This window comes from Suncus etruscus, chromosome 11, assembly GCF_024139225.1.
Source record: "Suncus etruscus isolate mSunEtr1 chromosome 11, mSunEtr1.pri.cur, whole genome shotgun sequence".
Lineage (NCBI taxonomy): Eukaryota > Metazoa > Chordata > Mammalia > Eulipotyphla > Soricidae > Suncus > Suncus etruscus.
In genome coordinates this window covers 105,027,040-105,044,648 of record NC_064858.1, presented here as the reverse complement: position 1 = coordinate 105,044,648, position 17,609 = coordinate 105,027,040, and the positions used below count along the sequence as shown (strand labels likewise).

The following is a 17,609-nucleotide window of genomic DNA, read 5'->3' as shown; positions in this document are numbered from 1 at the left end:
TTGGAAAATGGGTCATTCCGCTGGGGAGTCATGTGTTGCTGGAGATTGAATCTGGGCCTCCAGCATGCAAAGCACGTGCAGCTGCCCTGTGACTCATCTCCCTGGGGCCTCCTGGTGGGTGGGGTGTGTTCTTTTCTTCGGTGGGGGGTGAGAAACAAGAACCTCTGGATAAAAGGTGAGTTTTGCAGTTCTGAGATCTCATGATCTCACGTACCACCTTTTCTCAACTGCTTTCCTGGGGTCTGGGCAGCCCTGGGCTGTCGGGACCCCAACTCTTGAGAAAGCAGGAGACGCCGGGTGGGGAAAGGAAGGATGTAGTCAAGGAAGCACCCTTGAGATTGTCCTCTGAGACTGCTGGGTTTGGGGGAGAAAGCAGGGGTGGCAGAGACAGCCTACACCCTCCTCTTGACCAACCTCCTTATCCCCAGCGAGTCAGAACACCTTTGATCCGAGGTCAAGTGACCAGAGCTGGGCTTTCTCTGTCTGTCTAGGACCCCACATCCCCAAGGATCTGGGGAGAGGGAGCTCAAGGCAGCAAGGAAAGCTTTGTCGGGGGGAGAGTCAGACCCAGGCATCAGGGCTTAGGGTTCTCTTTCCAAAACGGGGGTGACATGTGGCCCAGGAGTGGGTGTGGGGAGCAGAGGAGAGACCAACGGGGCCCCCCAAGATAGCAGCGTGGCAGGGTACAGTCTACACCAGGCTCCTAGAACCGCTGGAGTAGCGGCGGCGGTGCAGCAGGGAGCCGGGTGGGCAGAACTGGTGAGGGTGGTTGTAGGGAGGGGGCGGTGGGGGCAATGGTGGCTGGTGGATGACCTTGACTGGGGAGCCCTGGCCCCCCAGGGAGGTGGAGCCGCAGGAGTCGGAGGACGAAGAGGCGTAGCAGGACAGGGCCTGGCTCAGCAGGGGCTCCATGCGGGCCAAGCAGGGCTTGTCCAAGACAATGACCTTCACGATTTGCTGGCACTGCACCAGGGTCCCTGGGGGTGTGGGTGGTGGCAGCCGAGGTGGCGGGGGCTGCTCTCTCAAGGGGCTAGGCTGCAGGTCTGGCAGCGACTTCGGCTTCGGGGCACCCTGGTCGGCCCCCAGCCCGGGGTTGTGCTGGGCCGTTTGAAGCCTGTTGTGAATTGACACCTAGTTTAGAAACAGCCAGAGAAGCATGCCATGTTACAAGACTAATTCCCAGCGGCAGGGATGGACTACCCTGATCCCCTGTCCCCCTCACACCCCTGCACCCCCTCTCCTGTCTCACTCACCCAGACCCTCTGCACAGCTTTCCACCCAGAGGAGGAAATTTGGCTGCCAAGAAGAGAGCAACCTTTGCTCTCTGCAGACCTCGGGCCCCTCTAGGTTCCACTTGGCTCTGCAGGCTGAATCCTGGGCCCACTGGAGGGCTGCTGGGTCAAGGCTCAGCTCCCCATTGCTAGCTTGAAAACTAACTGTAATGGCCTGATGGCCTCACCCACCCCAGGGATAAGGGGTCCCCCATGGATGTTGCAGATTAAGAAAGATCAGACATGAGAACAGGATCTGATCTGTAAGCATATCTTTCAAGCTTCATCTCCATGTAATGTCTAAGGTGCCGAACCCCAGAATGCCCCAGGGACCCCCGAGTGGGTGCTCTGTCCCCTCCCGCACTCTTCCAGAGACCATGACCCAACTTCCTCTCTTACTCAATTCCTGCTTCAATTTGTCCCCAAGCAGGAGACCTACCCAGAAATGAGTGTAGCAAGAGGAGGGGAGTCCTGCCTTATCCCAAGGAGGTCATGGGCAGGAGCCTGGCCTCCTTACGTAAACAGGGGAAGCAAAGAAAGGGGGGCTTGTTCAGTGTTTCTCAACCATTTTCCCCACCCTGGGCCCCTTCTAGCCTTGTTTCCTTCCTGTGCTCACCCACCCCCTCATACTTGTTGGCCTCCTAGTCTCATGCCATGGCACCCTCATTCATATGATTTACCCTAGTGGTGCCTGAAAATATCCTGGGGTTCCTCAGGGAGGCCTTTGGCAACTGGGTTGAGAAATGTTAACTGGAAGATTTGAGAAGAGAGGTTTCATTCTCACCCTACCTATCTCCTGGCTCCCAGCTAGGAGATGTGACACCACTGTCTTCTTCAAATACCTGGGTCCTTTGGGGGTTGAAAAGGTGTCTGAGAGCCCCTGTCCTCTAAGGATGGTGTCTACTTCCCAGGACATGACACCCAGGATGGGTTGCTCAGAGCAGAGTGGGAAATACAGACTGCAGGAGCGGGACCTTACTCCCAGACCTCTGTCCCTCTGTCAGCAGGCCCCAGCCCCAAAGATCTCAGAGCCTTCAGCAGGAGATATCAGCCCTATAGGCTGGCAAAAGGTTTAATCTCAGGCACACTGCTTGAGCCCTTGATGCTCCCATGGGGGCTGCTGTCTCCCCCTCCCCACACCTCTCTGCCAATGGTGTAATAAGAGTAATTGCCAATGGCCAATAAGTAAGAAGCAGGACGTACTCAGCTTCCCAGGTGACCTTCTCAAACCTCCAGTGTCCAAAGCAATTTCTAGGTTTGAGATCTCAAGGCTATGAAGGCAATCTTGGCTCCCTCACTGGCCCGCCAGGGCATAGGGCAAGAAGAAAGTATAGCTGGGTGCCTGCTTGCTTTCCTTTTGGGGTGCCCTGAGAGCCTCCAGAAGGCCTTTGTATAACACTGCAGAGTAAAGGAAGGGAGCCTGGATCCTTTCCCAGCCTTCCTGCAGTCTGTTATCTTGGGGAGAAATGGGCCTTGAGCCATGGAGGTTAGACTCCTGCCCAGCAAAATGCTGGCTTTCCCTGTCACACCAACTTTGCACACTGACTGACCCAGTTTGGCCTGCAGCTCCTACGCCTCTCCTCATCCTTCTCCTCATCCCTCTTTTCTCTTTCCCCTCTTCTGTCTGTGCCTTCGTTTTCCCCCCACACCAGCCTGGATTCTTGGTCTTTTATGGACAGGCAATGAAAAGCAGGAAGTGACAGCAAAATAGCCTTTCATTCTGACCCACTTCTCATTCCCTACTGATGAAAACGGTGGAGAGAGAGCATGAGAGACAGAGTGCAAGAGAGAGCAAGAGAGAGATGGCGAGAGAGAGAGAAAGAAAAAGGGAGAGTGAGAGAGGATGGAAGATGAGTAGCCAATCACAACAGCTCGGAGAAGATGGAGGAGCACCGGCCAGAGGCTCTTGGTCGGGCAATGATGCAGAGAAGGCAGAGATCAAGAGAGAGAGAGAGAGCTGGGATCTAGCTGAGAGGGCAAGGTGTGAGCCTGGGGCCTAGTCAAGGCCTAGTCAAGGCCTAGTCAGGGCCTAGTCAGGGCCTAGCCAAGGGCCTTGGGGGCTAGCAGAGAGTAGCAGCCTTGCAGATAGTCACTGGTCCTCGGATTGGGGAGACAGGAGACTGGATTGCGGGTCCTCCCTGGGCAGGCAGGCTAAGCAGGGCAGGGCGAACACTGCGTGTTTATCTGCAAGGCTGGAGAATGGGCAGCCACGGGAAGATGCGGGGAGGTGGGGCAGAGGATTGAATACCCACCCTGGGGGCTGCTCAGCTGCTGGGGCAGGAAGCTTCCTCCGTGTAAAGGTGCCACCTCCGGACACAGGTGTGTGGAGGGTGGGGGCCATGGGGAAAGAGAGAAGAAATGTGCTCCCCAGGGCTGTCCGGGGCTGCCCAGAACTTAGGCAGGTGGGAATGACTGCTCCCTCAGACTTCTTAAGTGTGTGCTCGCCTGCTCAGAGTATGGGGAGGGAAAGGAGCCACCACTGGTTCCCGGAGGTGGGGTTGAGGGTTCTGAGGCAACCTCTGTCGGAGAAGACCAGCGATATCTTTCAGAGGCAACTATGTGACCCCGAGGTGACAGTGTGAGGGCTGCTGGCTCCTACTTCACAGTGCCTATGCGGTTTGGAGACAGACATCTACTTCCTTCCTATGTCAACTGTCTAGAGGGAGACCAGCTCTCCTGAAGTCCCCAGGGTTCTGCATATGTCCTTCCCCTGTGGAACTTTCCAGACCAACCAGCTATTATTCTCGGGTGATCCTGCACCCTCCTGCTTCTCTTCTTGTTCAACTTGCCAGTTTCCCCAAGGGGCATCAAGTGAGGCAGGGCCTGCCCCGGAAGTGATCCCTCAGGGGCTTGCCAGAATGGACCACTCTGGCCAACAGGAGGCCTCGGGGCAGGGACTAGTTGGGTTCTCTGACCTAGAAAATATTAAGGAATCCATGAGTAGTTTCCTACTGGCGTGGGTTGGGATGGTCCTGGAAGGGGGGGTGTTGTGGTTTCGTATCTCCGCTGTGGGCTTGGGGGCTGGGCCTTGGAGGGCAATGCGCTGGGGCAAGAAGGGCAGGGAAGAAGGGTGGAAAGTGCTGGGGCTCAGTTAGGCGCTGGAAGAGTGGCATTACCCATGCTAGCAGTAACTTTTAATTGTATCTCTTGAAATTGGTAAAATGGTGAGTCGGGCTGGGGAGGCATTGATTAATACCTGAGAAGAGAAACAACAGAGACGGTGAGAAGGAGGACCAGAGGGGGCACAGAGTTACTCACCTGGGCAGCCAGGCCTCCACTTACCTCCACCGTGCTCTCCGAAGGCTTCTCCCCCAGCGCTGCTTCCCTTTTGGCTTTGAATGCAAAGGGCACAGGGCTCGTTCTCCAGGTTCTGTCTGAGACCATCCCCACTCACCCTTCCAGCTCAAGCTATGTCCCCAGCCCCGTCCTCTCCGGTGTGGGTACTAGGTCTCCGGGTCCTGTGCCATTCCCGACTAAGAGGCCACCTGGAGACGGTGGCTGAAGAACATGGTGCTACCCCTTAGTAACTATGTGGCCTTGGCAAGACGCTCCACCTCTGGGCCTCCACAGACTAGATATTCTTTCTGGCCTGGGCATTACTGAGTCTACTCTACCTGAGTTGGAGTCTTCCTGTTAAGGACTGTGAAAGCTGATTATGAGGGAGAACTACTTCCCAGCTCTTCTGTTTATGGATATCACCTTAATCTTCCTCCTTCAGTCCTTGGCTCTTGAAGACAGGATTCATGATTCTGTTTGGCTCCCACCCTTACACCCTTAGCTGACTGGGGAGGAGTCAATGAGCTGAGCTCTCCATACAGCATTTTCCACAGGGTCCTGCATGCCTCAGCTGATAATGACTCTGTAATCGCAACAAGGGCCTTCTTGCTGGCCAGCCACAGTCTGAGGGATGCTGTGGAACCCCAGGGACAGAAGATGGCTCCCCTGCCCTAACTTAGTCATCCCAGCTCCCCACTTCCACCCCAGTAGGCCAGATCTCCCCCAATCCCCAGAGTACTCCAAGATAGGTTCCTCCCTCTGCTCTTTGCAGCCTAGACCATTGCTGGCGAGGCGCTTGATGGACAAGGCCAGGCCTGACCGGGAGGGAGTTGCTGCTCTGAAAAGCAGGCCAGGAAACAGTGAGTGGGCGGGTGTCAGGGAATGAGTCACAGCTGAGATTTGGCTCAGACGTCTGAGCAGCTGTGCAAACATGCAGCGAGCCAGGTACAGTGACCCAAGAGGATTGAAGGGGTCGGTCGGCTGAAAATCAGCAGGGTTGAGACTCGTGAATGCAGCATGACAGGTCATAGCTGGATGCCGAAGGCAACATCAGGGAGCAGCTCTGGTAAAGCACGGCTCACAGGAGCCCTAAGCCTGGCTCGGAAAGTGACTTGCATCTCTGAGTGGGTGTGAGCAGCTCCGGGCTGCAGATTGTCCCAGCCCTGGCATCCGTTGACAATATGAAACCCTCTGGAGTTTCCCAGCTCAAGTCAATGGCTTTCTAGACACTCCTTTCAAGTGCATAACAGGGGGTCCTGACATGCAGAAATTATTTGTTAGAGGGAGAATACATGATCGAACGGATGAGGGGACAATTTTATTTTAGGGCTTTTTCTGGGGTTTGGGGTGGCACACCTGTGTAGTGTTCTGGCTCTGTGCTCGTAGTGCTTTCATAATCACATTTGGCTGCACTCAGGAATCTCTGCTGGCTGTGCTTGGGGTTCGCAGAGGATGCTGGGGATTGAGTCTGGGTTGGCCTCATGCGAAGCATGCACCCTACCTGCAATTCTATCTCCACACCTTAGCTCGGTGGGCTTTGTGGGCATGAGATGGGATTCCATACTACCTCTCCTAATTTGGGGGGATAAGGGGTCTCTCAAGCAATGTTCAAGAGGTCTGGAATGAGACTCAACTTCGGCAATACTCAGCCAACTGGGCTGAATGGCTCAGTATGTGGGTTTGGCAAAAGGATGCTGCTTCGACCCAGCTGTGCTCGAGGGGTCACGTGGTGCTGAGATGGAATCTGTTACCTCGGGCTTGTTCTCCAACCTTCTGAACTATGTCCCCAATTCTGTCTAATTTTCTATGGGAGGCAGGTGAAGTGAAGGTCATATTTCCAGTGCCCCAGTAGTTGGTGACCAAGCAATGGGATGGGCAGGGGTCAAGAAGCAGAGAGGTAGGAGGAGGGAAGCAGAGCCACAACAGGTCTGGAACTGACTTGCTAAAGTCTGGAGAGAAAGGTTCAAGTGAGAGAACCATTCAACAACTTGAGTCTGATGGTTGATCTGGACTGTGAGACTGGGATTAGGAGTTTGGGGGCTATTTAAGTGCTGGGACCAATTAAGACTTTTGACCCTCTTGGCTGTCCTTCCTTTTTACCCTGTGTCAACCCGAGACACAACCTTAGTCCTTATATGCTATGCCTTTATTGCACCTTTGCATAGCCCCTGGGAACCAGGACTGTTGACTGGAGCCTGGGCTTGGTGCCTGCCATATTTGTCTTTCCCTCCCTCCAGGGAATGAAGCACAAAAGAATGGCCATGGAATGGGACACTCTAGCTTTCACCAACGCCCCAGGCCACTCAGCCCAGCACCCCTCTCAGTCATCTGGGCCAACCCTATCCTAGGAGGTCCAACTCACCTGTTGGCGATCCCTGCTTAGATTGTGGGTCTCCTGGGGGTCCCCCAGACTTGAAGGAGAGTGTCTTTGCTCCTTGCTGCTTCTCCAGCTCCCCTAGGGAATGAGCAAAGAGACATCCTCAGCCACACAGCAAGGAGAGAAGTGAGGAGAGAAAGTGAGTGATAGAGGGGAGCTCTAACATGTGCCACAGAACATGATATTTGGAGTCTGGCAGGCCTTTTCAAGGCCAGCTGAATACCTCTAAGGTTTGCTACTTGACTTCTGTGTGGCAAGTTATTTAAACTCCCTGTAACTTAAGGAGACAGCAGGGATGACTTCAAAGAGTCATTGTTTTTATGGGGGTGCCAATAAAAACATTGGGTGAAACTCAAGGGTTACTCCTAGCTCTGCACCCAGGAATTTCCCTAGGCAGGATCCCAGAGACCCCATAGTATTCCTGGAATCAAAAATAGGTCGGTATATGCAAGGCAAGCAGTACTATCTCTCTGACCCCTAGAAGAGTAGAGGAGCCAATATTAAGCTCTGAGCACCACAGGTATGGCCTACCCCACCAAAATAAAGATGGCAAGGGCTGGAGCGATAGTACAATAGTATGTCAGATAAGGTACTTGCCTTGTGTCCAGCCGACCTAGGTCTGATCCCTCAATGACATATGACGGTCATTGAGCCTTCTGAGAGTAATTCCTGAATATAGAGGCAGCTAAGAGTAATTTCTGAGCACAGCCAGGGGTGGCCTAAATCTGTCTTCTCTCTCTTTCTCTCACTCTCTCCTCTCTCTTATCTTTCTTCCTCTCTTCTTTCTCTTCCTCTTTTCCTCTCTCCTCTCTCTTCCTCTCTCTTCTCTTCCTCTCTCTCATCTCTTTCTTCCTCTCTTCTCTCTCTTCCTCTTTTCCTCTCTCCTCTCTCTTCCTCTCTCTCATCTCTTTCTTCCTCTCTTCTCTCTCTTCCTCTTTCCTCTCTCTCTTCTCTCTTCCTCTCTCATCTCTTTCTTCCTCTCTCTTCTCTCTTCCTCTCTCATCTCTTTCTTCTCTCTCTTCCTCTCATCTCTCTCTTCTCGCTTTCCCTTTCTCTTCTCTCTCTTCCTCTCTCTCTCACACACACACAATTTTTAAAGAGGATGAGGAACAGGAGCAATAGTACAGCAGATAGTGCACTTACCTCGCAAACAACCAACCCAGGTTCAATACCTGGCATCCCATAAAAATCCCCGAGAACAGCCAGGAGTGATTCCTGAATGCAGAGCTGGGAGTAACCCCTGAGCACCTCAGGGTGTGACCCCACCACCACGAAAATAAAAAATAAAAGATGCCAAGAGGACAAACATTCAAGCAGTTAGAACAAAACCTGGCTTGTGCTGAGGCTGAGTCTACAGGAGGTTTTGTGGCAATAGGTGAGAATCACACGGCACAGTTGGCCGTGGCAGTGGTGGGTGATCCCTAGCCTACTCACAGGAAGGGGTCTTCGGGCTGTGCTACTGCAGGGTTTGCAATGCTGCCCCCAGGAGGGTCTGCACTCCTGAGGAACCTGAGCCGGGCTCTGTTCAACTTCTTCCTATTCTTCCTCATGCTCTGCAGTGCCCTGCTCAAAATCAGCGGCTTTGACCGTCACTATCTGTCACTCCTTCGACTTCTCCTCTCAGGTTGCCTTTATTAAAGTGACTCTCCTGGGCCCCCCTTTTTGCCTCTCCAGTTGTCAAGAATACAAGAACACTAGACTGCAAAAGCCCCAAACCAGAACAATTTGTTCTGCTGGCCCGCACCGTGTCATCCATCAATACTGATGATTACTCAGCTGACACTTACTCTTCTGGGCTTTGGAGAAATTAGCCCAGTAATTACAAGCCAGGAATCCAAGGAACCAAGGTGCAAATCTAGTTTTGCCACTGCCTGCAGGAACTTGGACGGTTTCCTTGAGCTCTGCAGATCTCAATTTCCTTATTTGTAAAATGAGGCTACCACGAGTCACCTCTTTGCCAAGTTGTTGCAAGAATTCAATCATGCAGTCAGTTCAGCCATCAGCCCAGAGCTGGGTGTGGAAATAAGTGTTTGATAAATGATAGTTGTTTTTCATTTTCTTTTTTCCCCGCCTGCTGTTCCTCCCTGCCTCCCTGCACGATTCCTTTCTCTCCCTTCCTTCCTCCCCATTGGAAAATGGGGAGCCCAAGGCTCCCTCAACCCTCGACCCTCAGACAGCGGGCAAGGCCAGGTATCTCTTGACATAGCAGTCTACTGCTATCGACTCCTGTATACTTTGGGAAAGGATCTCATATGCTGCTCCCAGGGCTGAGGAGGGGAAAAGGTACCTCATCTAACAGCACTGCTGCCAGAAGTGCTCGATAGCTCCTCAGGGCTGTGCGGAGCCAGCTGTGACATTTTGAAAATGAGAGAAGTGAACTTCGGGCTGTGTCCTTGAGAATATTCAAGATCAACAACCCAGGAGGCAGCAGCTCTGAGCAGCCCATGAAACCTTTGCAAAGAGTGTTCCTTGCGTCTCTGAGCTCAAGTTTCCTCGCAGGGTTCAGAAAGGGGGTCAACAACTACATTTCTGTCCAGCCTTTCCATTGTCACCTGAGTTCTCCAGACTCAATCTGTTAACAGTCCTGTCTGTGTTTGAACCTGAGTGAGTTTGTTTTTGTAGGAAATTATCCTCTTCGCATGCTGAGTGTGCAGAGCACAAGAACCCTGAGTCCAACTTCAGAGTAAACCCTGCTTCTAAAGAAGCTTCTAAACCTTCTAAAAGCTTCTACAGACCACACTGCATGAAAAAAGCTAGCGGCCAGACCTGGGGAGTCACCCCAAAAATTGTGATGCGAAAGCACCACTCTGAGTCCGGGGATATAGCTCAAGGGGTTGAGCACACGCTGAGCATGTTCAAGACCTGAGTTTGATTTCTTGCACACCTGGGATGACTTGGTGAACCCAGAGTACTAAACTGTTAGACTTTCACATCCATATTAACCATGCTGGGATGACCCCTGAGTTCCCTGAAGCATTATGGGGAGAAGGAATTTCTAATTTATTTTTTCGTTTTTTTGTTTTTGAGCCACACCTGGTGACACTCAGGGTTTTTTTTTTTTTGGTTTTTTTTTTTTTTTTTGGTTTTTGGGCCACACCCGGTAACGCTCAGGGGTTACTCCTGGCTATGCGCTCAGAAGTCGCTCCTGGCTTGGGGGACCATATGGGACACCGGGGGATCGAACCGCGGTCCGTCTCCTAGGCTAGCGCAGGTAAGGCAGGCACCTTACCTCCAGCGCCACCGCCACTCAGGGTTACACCTGGCTATGAGCTCAGAAATTGCTCCTGGCTCAGGGAACCATATGGGATGCTATGGGATTGAACCGTGGTCTGTCCTAGGTCAGCTGCATGCAAGGCTAATGTCTGACTGCTGTGCTACCTCTCTAGCCCCTCTAAATTTTTTTTTAAAGAATACTACCCTACTATACTGGGCATTTTCTTTGGCCTACTGATTTTTTATTTATTCACAAATACCTTTCAGCTAAGTGACTGTGAGGCAGGACTGATCTTGACTTTGAATTTCAGTTCGAGTTTCAGAACTCAGCCTTCTTTCCCCCCCCCCCTCCCAGAAGGCTATCTGCAAGCACTAGAGTGCTTATTTGGTTAAAGCTTGCCACAGAGCCTCTTTGCGACCCCTCACCATTCTGTTTTTGGGGCTGGGGATGGAGCTACACCAAGCTGTCTCCAGTGGCTATTCCTGGCTTTGTACTTAGGAGTGACCCCTGGTAGTGCTTGAGGGTCCTGAGGTGGTGTCATGGGTCCAGCTGGGATCAGCAGCATGCAAAAATCAAACACTTGATTCATTTGACTACCTCTCTGTTTCCCCCACACCCCTGTCTGTTTTTGTTTTGTTTTGTTTTGTTTTTGTTTTTGGGCCACACCGGCTATCTGGTCAGAAATAGCTCCTGGTAGGCACGGGATGCCGGGATTTGAACCAACCATCTTAGGTCTTGGATTGGCTGCTTGCAAGGCAAACACTGCTGTGCTATCTCTGGGGCCACATTTGGCAGTGCTCAGGGGTTATTCTTGGCTCTGTAATTACACCTCCTGGAGGGATCATAACCTGGATAGACAAGTGCAAGGCAAGTGCCTTATTTACTGTACCTATTGTACAGGCCCCTCCCTGCTTTTATTCTGAAACTAAAGGCATGTGAAGAGGTCCACATATTTCCTGAAAGGCCTGAGTTGGAGGCATGCATTCCTTAGATAGGCAGAAGAGCAACTCCAAGATGAAGACTGGTCAGAAAACCAGGCTGAACTCTTCAAAAAAAAAAAAAATAAAGATTGGTGTGTATAAAAGAAACCAGGTGGGAGGGAGGTGACTATTTGGGATCAAAGAAATTATGGAAATAAACAATGAATTGGAGCAGACTAGCTGGGTCCACAGGAAAAGTCTGTGCAAGGTAGTTTGGACTGGGATGGAGAGAAAGTTCCTGAGACTCAGACCTTTTGGATTGCATGCTTGTCTAGGGGGGCTCATTTGGTCATCCTGATTGGATACAGCAAAGATTTCTGTCCCAGATGCCACACAGAATCCATGGGCTAGCCAGCTTTGCTCACATGTCTACGGCTCTATGACCCTCACTTTAATTGCAAAAGGATGTGGAGAGCAGAGCAGCCCATGGGCTGAGAGGGTGCAGTGGGTTGTGACTGGGAGGGCTCAGGAGGGGCAGATGTCCTTGGTTTACCCCATACTCTCTCCAGAGTCCAGGGACCCACCCAACAACCTCCATGTTGGAGAGCCAAGAGCACATGTCCTTACATTCTATCCGAATCTGATCCAATTCGGTCACCTCCGCGATGGATTCCTTCAGGTCCTCCACAAATTTCTGCATCTCATCCGAGCCCAGGGCACAGAAATGCAACACCTGCTTCCTCTCGGAGCCCAACAGCGGGGTCACCAGGGTGATGCCGTGAGAATAATCTGGAAGCCAGAGCCCAGGCCCCCAGGGGCCGTGAGCAGCAGCCAAAGAGGTTGCCACCAGCCTGAAGAGAACTTAGGTGGTGGGGGAACGATCCCTCCCCACTCCCTACTGCTCGCAGCCTCCCGCCATCGCCCAACCACCGCCCTCTGCCACATCTTGGGGCAGCCGAGACGTACATTCGTTCTCAAATAGATGGAACTGCATGCCCAACAGGCCAACTGACTTGCAGAAAGTGTAAGTTGAGGAGCTCTTCTTCTTGGGGCAGAGTTTGAGGATCTGGGCAAGAGAGGAAGGGAGACAGGCACAGCCAGTATCAAGAGTGTGTGTGCATTTGAAACAGCAGGGATAGCTGGGAACATACAAGTTAATGCACACAAATGCACGCCTACACACACGTGTCTTCACCCAGACACAGTCAGACACACAGTCACATGTCGATATCAATTGTCTCTTCTGGGGAATCTTTCTTTTTTTTATTGGGGGGGGGGTCACACCCTGCATTGCTCAGGCATTACTCCTGGCTCTGCACTCAGAAATTGCTCCTGGTAGGCTCAGGAGAACATATAGGATGCTGGGAATTGAACCACCACTGGTCCTGGGTTGGCTGCGTGCAAGGCAAAAGCCCTACTTCTGTGCTATCTCTCTGGCCCCACGGGGGCTTTTCCTAATGCCCTTGGAAGACAAGCCACACTCCTGTTTTGGTTTCAAATCCCCACCTGAGCTGGCCCTTCCTGACTCCGGGTTTGTGCTCAAACTGCACTGTCTGTTCTCCACCTCTCTGTAGCAAGATCAGGAAAGACTCAGGTCCCCCAGCGACCCCCCCGTGCACGCAATCATTCCTTCTCCAACTTTTCCTGCAGCCTTTTCCCTTAACTCAAACTCCTTAGATGATAGTCCTTCCCTGACCATCCTATCTAAAAAATAAAAGGAACGAAAGGAAACCAACCAAATTCTTCACCTTACCACTCTACCAATCACACTTATTTTTCTTTGTGGGGAGGGCCTGGGGTCACACCAGGGTCTGTGTTCAAGGACAACTATTGGTAGTGTTCAGGGGACCCTGTGGTGCCCGGGATTGAACCCAATTCAGCTGCATACAAGGCAAATCCTTTAACCCCGGTACTACTTTTCCAGTCCCATATTACCCTTTTTTATTGTCTTTACTGCTCATTTCCCTGTTTGATAGTATCTTATTGATTTACTTTCTTAATTATTTTTCTATCTCTCTCCCCTACTAACATGCAACCTCAGCCAACTGCTTAGTCCACGAATATGTCCTCAGCACTTCCGATGAGGCTGGACTCTGGGGAGACAGAACACAAGCCGTAAGCCAAAGAGAACTCTCTCCGCAGCATGTTTAGGCCACGGGAGGGGGGACACCCTCACGGTGCAAATCAGCTGATCAATAAAGTACAAGCAGCAAAAATGCAAAGTGAAGACAAGGTTAAATCAAGTGTTGCGCACTTTGCAGGGTTCTGAAGGAGATGAGAGGAGGTGAGGAAGAGGCAGGGATTGGCAGGCTAGATTGCTAGGTGGGCAGGATGTTGAAGCTTGCACGGGGACAGGAATGGAGATGAAGACAGCTGAGCAAAGGCCAGAGGAAGTAGCTAGTAGGAGCGAGAGGAAACCAAAGACCTGAGAGACAACAAATCTGGCCCATAGGAGTCTGGACCTGCTTGGGCAAACATGGGAAGGCAAGATCTGTGGCAAGGTACACATATAATCTAGTCTGCACCCTGGAAAGGTCCCCCCTGCTCTAAAGGAGCTGTGCTTTATGATAAGGATTATTTAATATGAATCTTCCTTAGAGCTCAGGTCAATGGGATTCAGTGATAAGAGAAGGGGCCAAAGAGATAGGAGAGGGGTTCAGGTGTTTGCCTTGCATTCTGCTCAATCTCTGGCACCTATAAGGTTGCCTATACACGGCCAGGAGTGGTCCCTAAGCATAGAGTCAGGAATAGGCCCAGTTCGATCAGGGTGGGAGAGTCTGAGGAAAGAACCCTTGCCCAGCTCACGGAACAGTGCATGGCACAGTGGACACTCATTCAATATTGGTAATAATGATGCCTATTTCATAGAACAAATGACTACCCACTATTTGAACACACACACACACACACACACACACACACACACACACACACACACACACACCAGCCTCCTCCAGACCCAGGAACAATGTATATCCCCACTCAGCCAAACTATTCCTCTCAGTCTGAGGGATATGAACCACATTCCTGTTCCAAATATCTGGCCACAGAGGAAAGAGGCAGATGAGTTGAGCTCATGCTCACGTCCAGCAGGACTATGTTACCTCAGCCAATTCTCTGGGAAACCTGCCTGAGTCACCACCCAGCCCTGCTGGGAGAGCTAGGGAAGGCCAAATCTGCCACTAATGAGAGATCAGCGTGACTGAACCTCAGAGGGCCCCGGTTGCTCACCACCAGCAGGTCGTTGAAGAGAAACACCTCCCTCTGATGGGCAGCCTGCTTCTGCAGCTTGTTCACATCTGTCACCTCGAAGAGCCGGCTGCAGCACACCAGGCGGCGATGGGGGGCTGACAGCACCTGGGGCAGAGGCACGCCATACTCAGCCAGAGAACCGTTCCTACCCGGGGTCCACCACAGCACCCCCATCTGATGTGGCGCTAGCTCTGTTGCATGGCCTGAACTTGTCCTGAAACCTCTCCCCTCAACCCTCAAGGCCACTTTCTCCTTCAGGAGAACCGAGTTGAGAGGAAAGGGGTTCATACCACTAGAATGAATGAAAAGACAGAGGTGGGGAAAGGAACATCAAGGAGAGTTTTCAGGTTATGCAAACCTTGTTGCTATCAAGTCTTTCTCTGTTAAGAAAAAACCTTCATGAAACCCCCCTGGCATCCCAAACTTTGGTGAATGTGCCAGGGAGAGGCATTGCAGGACACTTTAAATATGCCCAGCATGACAAGCAATCTATTCCAGTAGCATGTGCAACACTGACGAAGGCTGAGGTCTCAGCAATAAATAAGGGATGGAGAAGAGGACCATCCTTTCATTAACTAAGGGGAGAGCTTTGGACAAATCCTCAAAATGCTTCCTGAGGCAGCAATTTAGAGAAGAGGAGCTGGATATGACGTCAGAATGCACTATATCCTTCCTAGTTGTTGCATCAATAGATTCTAGGAAGAAGGCCACCTTAAAATTCACTGCAACATAGCCATTTTCTGTGGCCCAGGTTGCAATACAGAAACCCTCACCCCATACTTTGAGATGTCACAGTCCTGGCCTACTTTAGCTCATTTCCTGTTTTTGTCTAGTAGTACCACCTGGGAATGTCTGAAGAAAGAGATGAAGAAATTCTAAACCTTACTGTGTGGCCATCTGGTCAACCCGAGTTAACTGTTCAGTCCCTCTGGTCATCTTATTCTACTCTCCTGCTGCAATGAAATGACTAGAGGCAAGAGGCAAGGAGGAATCAGGCAAAGGGAATGAGGATGTACTCCATTGTGCACAGGTGACTCACTAACTGGTCATTTTGAGAGATAAGGAGGAAATGAAGGAATGAAGGAGATTGGATGTGGGGAAGGGGTGCCTCACAGTCATGAAAGAGGAAGTGATCTTGTGTTGAGTGAGGTTTTACAGGGCCACTTACTGTCTTCATGCCCACTATGGACTTCTCCACTTTGGTGACGTAGGTCACATGGTCCTCATTGGACTTGAGTTCCTTCTGCTGTATCCTTTCATAGATGCCCACCACCAGCTCCCTGGGAATGTCAGCACCATCATCCACACCTAAAGTTGAGGGAGGGCAGGAGAGTGGCAGGTATCAGGACCCCAAAGTTCAAGGAGTGGAAACCCCCACTGCCAAGCAGATGATCCTAAAGGATGACCTCTGTTCTACCCTATTCCTTCAAGAGCTGGCTGTCTACACTCATTCAGCTAAGCATATCTTTCCTCAGTCAGGGACCCAACACACAACTCAGCCTCATTTCCATCACCAGAATTCTATCACTGCGACCTATGACAACTTCCTGTTTCAGAACCTATTTTTCCTATTCAAATATAGCCTGTCTTCCTACTCAGTACCATTGTTCACAGAGATCTATGTTCTGTGCTTTGCTTGATTGATTCTGCTCACTAAGACATACAACCCTTAGAAGGTAAAGGGTGTCCTGGGATGTTGTTACTCAAGGACCCTTGACATAAGGCCGAAGTCCCAGATGCCTGACATACAATAGCTTTACCATGACCAGAAATCTGTGTCCAGTGTTCTTGGCTACCTGGAGCAAACGCCTATAGTCAGGCTCACCATCAAGGAATAAATGTGGAGTGGAAGTGGGTGCAAGGAGAACTCCCCTCGCCCCCATCTACTCACCTCTCAGGTTCCGGATGAAGTCCTCCAGCATCATCTTCCGGTCAGGCTTAATGTTGGGGCTGTACATGTCGGTGTTGAGGAGGATGATGGCGAAGGCGAGGATGAAGATGGTGTCAGGGTTGTGGAACTGTTGCACCACCTCGGGGTTGCACATGCAGTAGCGCTGACTGTGGGGGGGGGACACAGAGCAGGAAGCTGGGCTCCCTCCTCACCCCTTCCCAGCAGCAGGGACTGTGGTGGGGAGTATCCCAATTCTCTGAAGAATTTAGGCTTATGGAAATCCCCAGCAGAGCCTTTGGATATCTGCCCATATTGACCAGGATGCCCCATGGATGCTCTGTGGCCATGTGCAGCTACTGCTCCAGCTGGGAGAGGTCCCCAACTTCTGCCCTCCTCTCCTTCCTCCTCTTTAGGCAGCCCGCCTCCTCTCTGGCCCAGCCTCTACAGGGCCCTCCAGCCTCTCCTGTTCCCTGGATCAGCTCTGCCTTTGCCCCCAGCCCCACCCCCACATGCCAAGTGTTTGGAGCAGTGGGGAGGGGAGCAGAGCTGGGGAAGGGGTGCCACCTGAAGGCCTCGATGAGTCGTTCCACCTTCTGGGCCTCCCCCTGCACGCGGATGTGAGCCTGGAACTTGCGCAGGGCCTCATCCAGCTCCATGCTGGAGAAGTCCATCTCATCCACCACGCAGCTGAGGGCAGGGGAAAGGAAAGGTTGTGAGGAAAGGTGGGTGCCCCACTCCCAAACTTCCCACTGTCCTGAGGAGCAGGCAGAGCCCCTGCAGGCAGGAATATCCCACTGATGGGAGAGAGAGATGGTTTCTAGGAATAACCAGGAGACAGTATGGGTCTTCAGGCCCAGGGGACCCCATTTAGTAGTCTGTCAGACTTCAGCCTCACCAGACCGCACTGTTGAGGGAGTGACTGGTGGGTCTGCAGGCAGAGGTGACCCAACTTCTGCCCATGGGGAACTTGGTGGCCACCTCCCTGTCTGGGCACCTAGGATGAAAACTGGATGCTGGTAGCCATTTGGACTTTGCTACAGATCTGAGCATCTCTCCAGCGTAGGGCGACCTCATGAAGCCCCCAGAGAATATGCCCAGCTCAGCCCGTTCAGGATTTAGATGAAGCATGAGTTGTCCTGCAGTGCCAAAGCAGGTGAATCAGAGAGTCATGAGGCAAGGCCCCGTGCAAGAATTGGCGACACACACAGAGACAGAAAAGAGAGAAAGAGAAAAAAACAGAGAAGAACAGGGAGACAGAGAGCATGAGAGAGAGAGAGAGAGAGAGAGAGAGAGAGAGAGACAGAGAGAGAGAGAGACAGAGAGAGAGAGAGAGAGAGCAAAGAGGGACAGGGAAGAAGACCGATCTACTAAAAGCAGAATGGAGTACAGGGGAAATGGAAACAAGGTG

General features: G+C 51.8%; 1 protein-coding gene across 5 annotated transcripts in view; it reads right to left on the bottom strand.

Annotated features, from left to right (window-relative positions):
- Window positions 1-422: 422 nt before the first annotated feature.
- IQSEC3 (IQ motif and Sec7 domain ArfGEF 3) overlaps window positions 423-17,609 on the bottom strand; it is a 115,783-nt gene continuing 98,596 nt past the window's right edge. Inside the window, exons 6-14 of one of the 5 annotated variants that reach the window (XM_049783196.1) lie at window positions 16,766-16,888; window positions 16,202-16,368; window positions 15,479-15,618; window positions 14,290-14,415; window positions 12,025-12,124; window positions 11,686-11,847; window positions 6,910-7,002; window positions 4,554-4,603; window positions 423-1,131 (exon numbers count right to left, since the gene is read on the bottom strand). In XM_049783196.1, the coding sequence (XP_049639153.1) occupies window positions 691-1,131; window positions 4,554-4,603; window positions 6,910-7,002; window positions 11,686-11,847; window positions 12,025-12,124; window positions 14,290-14,415; window positions 15,479-15,618; window positions 16,202-16,368; window positions 16,766-16,888 (1,402 nt within the window). In that variant the 3' untranslated portion in view covers window positions 423-690. Of the gene's footprint in view, window positions 1,132-4,390; window positions 4,468-4,553; window positions 4,604-6,909; window positions 7,003-11,685; window positions 11,848-12,024; window positions 12,125-14,289; window positions 14,416-15,478; window positions 15,619-16,201; window positions 16,369-16,765; window positions 16,889-17,609 lie in introns of those variants that run through there. The other 4 variants (XM_049783197.1, XM_049783198.1, XM_049783199.1 and 1 more) reach the window with 4 other exon arrangements.